General features: G+C 37.8%; 1 protein-coding gene across 1 annotated transcript; it reads right to left on the reverse strand.

Moving 5' to 3' along the window:
* Window positions 1-1,764: 1,764 nt before the first annotated feature.
* On the reverse strand, window positions 1,765-2,543 carry LOC130949668 (uncharacterized). The gene is made up of 2 exons (XM_057878325.1): window positions 1,990-2,543; window positions 1,765-1,831 (listed from the first exon to the last, which is right to left on the reverse strand). Exons 1-2 carry the CDS (start codon window positions 2,541-2,543, stop codon window positions 1,765-1,767), a joined length of 621 nt encoding a protein of 206 aa, XP_057734308.1.
* Between the last annotated feature and the right edge of the window lie 5,936 nt (window positions 2,544-8,479).

The following is an 8,479-nucleotide window of genomic DNA, read 5'->3' on the forward strand; positions in this document are numbered from 1 at the left end:
CAAATTCACAAGGTTTATAAATCATTAAAACTCAATTAAATTTAGCATAAACCTCATGATTTAGCATCAATTATATGGTGGTTGTTTGATTCAAAGAAGTCATGCATTTCCATTCCAAATTACTTACTTAGAATGCAAGAAAGTGCATAAAACCTAATGAAAACAAAGAAAAAGACTAGTGAAACTAGGCTAAGATGACTTGTCATCAGACACTATTTTTGAAATGTTTTTTTGCAAAGGAAACAAGAAAGTTTGAAACTTTAACAAGAACAAGAACAAGAACAAAAGGACTCAAACAAATGGTAAAGATCAAAAAGAAAAGCAAAGATTTTTGAAAAAAAATTTATTTTGTGAAAAAGAAAATAAAAGACTCAAACAAAATAGTAAAAGGTACCAAATCTAAGCAGCAAGATAATCCGGTTGTTTGTCAAACCCGAACAATCTCTAGCAATGGCACCAAAAACTTGGTGCACGAAACTGATTCTGCACGTTTCGCCAATATAGACTGGCTAGTATACTGGGTCATCTAAGTAATACCTCAGGTGAGTGAGGGTCGATCCCTCGGAGATTGTTGGATTGAGTGGAGATCTTAGTTAGGCGGATAGAAAATATAGTTTGTCACAGAAAAACCATAAAACAGATAAATAAATAAAACGTTACTGAGTAGGTGTGAAATCAATGGTATGAGAACGGTTGAGGCTTCAGAGATGCTTTGTCTTTTTGGATTAACTTTTCTTACTGTCTTCTTAATTAACTTTCTAATTCCTTCAATGACAGTCGTAAGTGATTAACTCATGTCCTCTCATCAAGTTTACCTTCTCTACTGCAATAATCCACCATGTTGAAGTGACTCATGTCCTCTCATCAAGCCACCTCTAGGTTTCTCACTATAGCAGAAGATGAAGCTCTAAGAAATCCACTCCCCTTCACGATCCTACCCAAGGTGCTACTGACAAGTCAGATCTTTTGGATCAGAATCTGCTACTTCTCTGAATCTAGCCTTAGTGCCACAGAGACCTCACTTACCCACGGTCAATGGAATTTCATGTCACGTATCCAAAGTTACCCAGGTACTCTATTGGAATTCGCAATGCAATCTCTAGTTTTGGTTCAATGCTATCCGGGTCAGGACTCGCACGGAACCCATGTAGAACAAGGGTGATTGTCACGGGTCACCCTCAATTCTTAAGATAAAGAACAAGGTTGCATAAGAGAATAGAATCAGACATATTGAACTAGAACAGTAATATTATTGATCCGTGAAACTCAGCAGAGCTCCTAACCTTAACCTTAGGAGGTTAGTGACTTATATTGTACAGAAAATAGTAATGAAAACATGTACAGTGTCCAAGAGCTCCTAACAAGGGTGAACTCTTGTGTATATATACTAATATAATAACTAAAGATTACAGAAATACGATCGACTAGTCTTAAGGGTGCGAAAATCCACTTTTCAGGACCACTTGGTGAGTGTTTGGGCTGAGCTTTGAGCGTCTCCACGAGCTATGACTCCTTATGGGCATTGAACGCTGGCTAGGGACCCCCTTTTGGGCGTTGAATGCCAGCTGCTCTCCTGTGGGCGCTGGATGTCAGGAAATGGGCGCTAATTTTGGGCCTTTATTTCCAAAGCAAAGTATGGACTATTATATATTTCTAGATAGCCCTGGATATTATCTTTCCATAGCCATTAAGAGTGAACCATTTGGACTTTTGTAGCTCCAGAAGAGCTCCTTCGAGTGCACAGAAGTAAGATTTTGATAGCATCTACAGTGCATTCTCTATCTCTGAATCAGACTTTTGCTCAAGCTCCTCAATTTCAGCCAGATAATATCTGAAATCACCATGAAACACACAAAATCAAGGTAGAATCTAAAAATGTAAATTTATCACTAAAACCTATGAAAATATAATCAAACTTAAACAAAACATAGTAAAAACTATATGAAAATGATGCCAAAAAGCGTATAAAATATCCGTTCATCATCTAACCTCATACAGTTTTCTTTCTCGGCTGGGTATTGCATTGCCTTGAAAAAATTAAAAACCATTGGCTCATCATGCACCCTAAGAACCATTTCACCCTTTTCAACATTAATTATTGCTCTGGCTGTGGCTAAGAAGGGTATTCCAAGAATGATTGAGTTACTCCCTTCCTCATCCATGTCCAAGATCACAAAGTCAGCAGAAAAAATGAATTCTCCAACCTTCACCAAGAGGTTTTCCACAACTCCATTGGGTATATTTAGAGATCTATCAGCAAGTTGTAGTGACATTCTAGTGGGTTTAACCTCCTCTATTAGCAGCTTCTTCATCATAGAGAGTGGCATCAAATTGATGCTTGCCCTCAAGTCACACAATGCTTTCTCAATACTCATGTTTTCAATGGTGCTTGGTATAAGGAAGCTTCCTGGATCCTTTAGTTTTGGTGGGAGGCCCTTTTGAATTATAGCACTGCATTCTTGGGTTAGGATCACAGTTTCCTTTTCCTTCCAACTCCTTTCTTTAGTGATGACTTCTTGAAGAAACTTTGCATATAGTGGCATTTGTTCTGAAGCCTCAACTAACTAATGGAATATTGATTTCAAGCTCCCAAAAAATCTCCCAGAACTTCGGGAATTGTTGATCTCTCAGCTCTTTGTATAGCCTTTGTGGATAAGGGAGTTTAGGGACATATGGCTTCACCTCATCCTTCTGGTCTTGTGGTTGTGGCTCCCAGATTTTCTTGTCTTTCCTTGAGGCTTGTGATTCATTGGGTTTGTGATCTCCCTTACCATTTTCCTCTGTCTTTGTTCCTTCTTTATTAGCATCCTTGATTCCTTCTCCCACTATCTTGCCACTCCACAATTGAATAACCTCACATTCCTCATTTAGATTGGGAATTGTGCCACTTGGAAAGGCAGTAGCTGGCCTCTCAGCAAGTTGCCAAGCTATTTGCCCCACTTGTCTTTCAAGATTTCTTATTGTGGCCTCTTGGTTCTTGTTTGTTATGGCTTGATCTTTTTTTGCCATTTCTTGTTCTTTGATGAATTTCTCCATTAGTACCTCTAGACTAGAGATCATTTGGGACTCTGGATATGATTGGGGTTGTGGTTGTGTGGGATATGATGGTTGTTGATGGAAATTATTTGAGATGTTGGGAATGGTATTTTGTAAGGTGTTTTGGGGTTGGCCGTATATGTTTTGTGGTTCTTGTATTGGTTATTGTTAGTGGATGGGTGGTTGTAGTTATTTGTATTGTGGAAATTGTGAGAATTAGAGTTTCTTTGCCCTTGATTTTGATTCTTACCCCATCTCAAGTTGGGGTGATTTCTTCATGCTGGGTTGTATCTATCACCATAAGAGTCTTGTTGAAATGAATTTGAGGTGTTATTCATAAATTGAACTTGTTCCAAACTTGGTTGCTCATAAGTGAAAGGTTTACAGCTTTCTTCATGATGATTCACTCCACTTGACACTTAAGCATGGCTTTGTGTGCTTACAGTAGTTAGTTGCAATCCATCCATCCTCTTAGTCATCATCTCCATTTGTTGCTGAATTTGTTGGTGCATGAGCTTGTTTTGGGCCAAGATAGCATCCACACCATCAAGATCCAATATCCCTCTCTTTGAAGTTGTGTGCCTCTCCGCAGAGTAGAAATTTTGATTGTTTGCCACCATGTCAATAAGGTCTTGTGCTTCTTCGAGAGTCTTAATCATTTGGAATGAACCTCCTAAGGAATAATCCAATGCTTTTCTTGCTTTTAGAGAGAGACCTTAATAGAAGTTTTGAAGTCTTACCCATTCACTAAACATGTCTAGTGGGCACCTCCTTATTAGTGCGTTGTATTTCTCCCAAGCCTCATAAAGTGATTCTCCCTTCATTTGCCTGAAGGTTTGTACCGCTGTTTTCAACTTGATGATTCTTTGGGGTTGGTAAAACTTGGCTAAGAACTTGTTAAACAAATCGTCCCAATTTGTGATGCTTTCCTTGGGAAAGCTTTCAAGCCATTGAGATGCTTTGTCTCTTAGAGAGAAGCGAAACAAAAGCAGCTTATATATGTAAGGATACACCATATTTGCCTTAATTGTATCACATATTCTCAAAAATACAGACAAGTGTTGATTGGGGTCTTCTAAGGGACCTCTGATGTGTGAGCATCTTATCTATCTTTTCTTAGTGAATTTGCATCTAAATTGTTGAGTTTAATTTAGAATTAATTATATTTTAGCACTATGGATGCTATTTTGAGTTTTGTGCAATTTTATTTATTTTAGGTAGCATTCGGAGGGATTTGATGAAGTTTCTACAGAGAAAAAGAAGAAACCAAAGAGATGATCAGCGAAGACCGACGCGGACGCATGGCTCACGCGACCGCGCGGAATGGAGAAATTGCAATGACACGATCGCGTGCCTGACGCGAACGTGTGGACTGGAATCTGCACAAATGACGCGAACGCGTGGGTGACACGGACGCGTCACATGCGCGATCTGCAAAAATACAAATGACGCTGGTTACGATTTCTGGACTGTTTTTGACCCACTTTCCAGCCCAAAAAACACATATTAGAAGCTGCAGAATGGACAAAGCAAGTGGTCCCCACCCATCAACTGAAAATCTGTTAATTAATTCAAATTTAAATTCAAATCTTATCTTTTAGGAAAAGATATTATTTTTATTTTTAGATAATTAAATTTTAAATTAATTAGGATTAGTTATAAAAAGGGGAGACTTCTCTTCTTTTAGGGAAATGAGATTACATTAGAGGGATTCCATTAGGGAATTCTATACAAATTTTTATTCTACATTCCATGAGCAACTAAACCTCCACTGTTAAGGTTAGGAGCTCTGTCTATTTGTAATGGATTAATTTATTTGATCTTTCTAATTTATTCCATGCTTTATTTATATTTCAATAATTGTTTTCGCTCTTATTTTATGAATATGGGTGGAACGGAAGTATGACCCATGTTCTAATTGAGTTCTTGTAAAACTTGGAAAAGCTCTTTACTTGAACAACAGCTTGGAAACATATTATCTTAAATTTTAATTATTTGGATTTAATGGGATACGTGACATATAATCCCCTTATTTTTGGGTAATTAAAACTTTTGTGGCATATAAACTGAAAATTAATTTTTACCCTCTAATTGGAATTAACTGACCAAGGAATTGGCAGTTAATGAATTTTAGAGGAGACTAGGAAGGTCTAAGGAATTAGGGCCTAGTCACATATAGTTTGCCATGAAATTATATCTTGCATGATTAAATTAGTTAGTAATAAAAAAATTAATCTGGAAAAATAGATAACTCTAAAACCTTAACTATCTTCTCATTATATTATTCCCAACTTATTTATTTGTCTGTGTTTAATGCTCTTTGAATACCAAAACACTCTTTTCTTCTTGCCTAACTAATCTTATCAAATACTATTGTTGCTTAATCCATCAATCCTCGTGGGATCGACCCTTACTCACGTAAGGTATTACTTGGTACGACCCGGTGCACTTGCTGGTTAGTAAGTGTGGGTTATAAATTCCACACCAACCTCCTTCATACTGACAATTGTTCTGGACTAGAGTGATGAGATGAGGTTTGAGCTCAAAATTATTTGCATGCACATTAGGAGTAAGTATGCTGCTTCCACAATTCCTGGGATTGGGAATGGTATAAGAGGCTAACATCCTTCTACTAGGTTGAACATTATTGTTAGCAACCTCTTCATGTTGATGGTGTATGTCATCCTCCATTCTTGATATAGGTCTTCCTCCTCTTCACCAATAACCTCTTTGCCTCTTGCGTCTCTCCTTAACCTTAGGAAAGTCCTCTCGGGTTCAAAATCAAAAGAAGTTGATCCTCCTCTTCTTCCTCTTGGCACACACCAGAACACAAACAAACCAACTTGAAAGAGTGATCACTCTTAAGAGAGTGAGGTTAGAGTTAGGTGACACCAAGTGTCAAACAGTTAGTGTGCAAAATAGAAGAAAAAAAGTTTAATCTAGGTATCCATCGTCTTAATCATTGTCAATCTACATGAATCCCCGGCAATGGCGCAAAAGCTTGATACGAAAAAATTATACAATGATTCCACCGCCAAGTATAACAGATCGTAACAAGTAATAACTCACTTTGAGTGAGGTCGATCCCACAGAGATTGATAGATCAAGCAACCTTAGTTAAGTGGATATTCTAGTTAAACAGACATTTAATGAATTTTTTTGTATATTCAACAAGTACAATAACAAGAAAAGTAAAATGCATAAGAATAAAGAGCAATGGAATTTAAAGAGAAATGTAAATGTAAATGAAGGAAACTTAAATTGCAAGAAACTAAAAGCAGAAATCTAAATGGCAGAGAAATGTAAATTGCATAATTGTAAAGGACATTGGGGTAATGGGTGTCAAATTCAATTGGCAATTTAAGAGAATTAAGATAAAAAATGATAATGGGTGATATCATTAGGGATTGGAGATATTATAATCCTTCCTGAATCAATAGTTCATCATTTCCTTCTCAATCATGTGAAATAGATCTATAGCAGATTATAAGTAATTGGATTCCAATCTCTCGGTAATCTAATTTCTCTTGTCATAAACAATTGCCAATCTCTTGATCTAATTGCTCATGAGAAAAGATGAAACTCAATTCCTAATCTTAATGCCACACAACCCCTAGGATTTCAATTCAAAGAGATTATATCTCACTTATCTACTAAGAATGTATCAATCAAGAGGGTTATGAGAGACAAATCACAATCTGAATTTCATGACTCCTTTCTCAAGTTCATCGTGAAATTCAAGTAGATTCAATCCCTCTCTCGATGGTGATTGGGTCTATGAAGCACAAAGATTTTCTCTAAGATAAAAAACACTTGAATTGAGAAGAAGAGAATAAGTATTAATCCATTGAAACTAAAACAGAGTTTCTCCCCCTAATGAATTGGGGTTTATTGCTCATAGCTTCACTAAAAGAAAATTCCAAACTGAAAATTAAACTAAATATCCAAAAATAAGAAGAAAAAGAGAAGCACAAACATGAGAGATGAAAGTAAAAGTGATTTAGAGTGTGGTATTCAAAATGTCCCAAAAATCCTTTCCTATTTCAAAGTGCCACTTATCTATACAAATTTTCTAGCTCCTGAGGTACACCTTCAAATCTCTAGAAGTGGACCTTTCAAATCTTCAGTCAGATCCCTTTTGTGTACTTGGCATTGGTAACATGGAGTTGGCGTTAGTGGGTTGACATTAGTGTCGCTAACACTACGAAAATTCTACTCCCAGGCTCATGTAGCGTTTCTCCAGCGTTAGCTTTACCAACGCTATTCTTCAGTTGTGTGTACGCACCACTGCACGTGTGTAAGCACCATTGTAAAATCTGCCCTTGTGCGTAAGCATTCTGTCCCATGTGTACACATGCCTGAAATATCATCATTTTGTGCGTACGTGCACTGGGTCGTGCATACGCACCATGGCCAATTTCTCTAATCTCAAGTTCGAAAACTATCGCAGGCGTTATTGGGCATAGCGTTAGCGTTAATAACACTGAAGCGTGCATGCCATTTAGGCCCTGGCGTTGCTGAAGTGGTGCTAGCACTACTAACGTTGTGCCTAGCGTTACTGAAGCTAGCGTTAGCGTTACTAATGCTACGTTGCATGGTGCTTGTTGACCTTGGACGTTGTTAGAACAGTGTTGGCCTGGCCAACGCTCCTATCTCTTTGAGTCTGCCATTAATGGGCCAACGTTAGCACTGCTAACGCCCTTTAATATCTTGCATGGCATTTGTGAGGGTCAAGTTAGCGCGAATAACGCTACTAGCATCTCTCTTTGCTGGCGTTTGTGAGGCTAGCATTAGCGCCAATAATGTTGCCACCATCTCTCTTTGCTAGAGTTTGTGAGGCTAGCGTTAGCGCCAATAACGCTCTCCCCTGGTGTTTGTGGCTTGCACGTTAGTGTTGCTAACGCTCTTCCCTGGCATTGGTGGCATGCAACGTTAGCGTTGCTAATGCTCTCCCCTGGTGTTTGTGACATGTTGCGTTAGCATTGCTAATGCTCTGCTTTTTGCCTTCCCCTGTTACTTCTCTGCTTCACTTGTCATCAACCACAACAATTGCATCAAAGTTTTGCCATTCCATGAATAATCACAAGATATTTCATTGATTTAAAAGCAATATCATCTTGTATTATTTCATGAAATTGACCACAATTCAACTAGTACTTTATGCATTGATGCATGAAGAAATAAGTCATCCAAATGCTTGTTTATTACAAGGAAAATGTATGAAACTAAGCTAAAACTAACTAAACTAGCTCACTAATCTATCTTAGATGAATATGCATCACCTCACCCAATTTATTTCTGAAAATCCACTTTGTACCCGTTACCTTCTTACCATTTGGGTAAGGTATGAGAGACCAAACCTCATTCTTTTCAAATTGACTTAACTTTTCTTCCATGGCCTTTACCCATGAGGGATCTTCAAGAGCTTGCTTCACATTTTGAG

The sequence above is a fragment of the Arachis stenosperma genome, chromosome 9 (genome assembly GCF_014773155.1).
Source record: "Arachis stenosperma cultivar V10309 chromosome 9, arast.V10309.gnm1.PFL2, whole genome shotgun sequence".
NCBI lineage: Eukaryota > Viridiplantae > Streptophyta > Magnoliopsida > Fabales > Fabaceae > Arachis > Arachis stenosperma.

Excerpts from the sequence above, each read along its gene's own strand:
- LOC130949668 (XM_057878325.1), bottom strand. The coding sequence starts at position 2,543 with ATGCCACTATATGCAAAGTTTCTTCAAGAAGTCATCACTAAAGAAAGG. Across the intron at positions 1,832-1,989 it reads GAGAAAGAAAACTGTATGAG|ATATTATCTGGCTGAAATTG; the intron begins GTTAGATGATGA and ends TGGTGATTTCAG.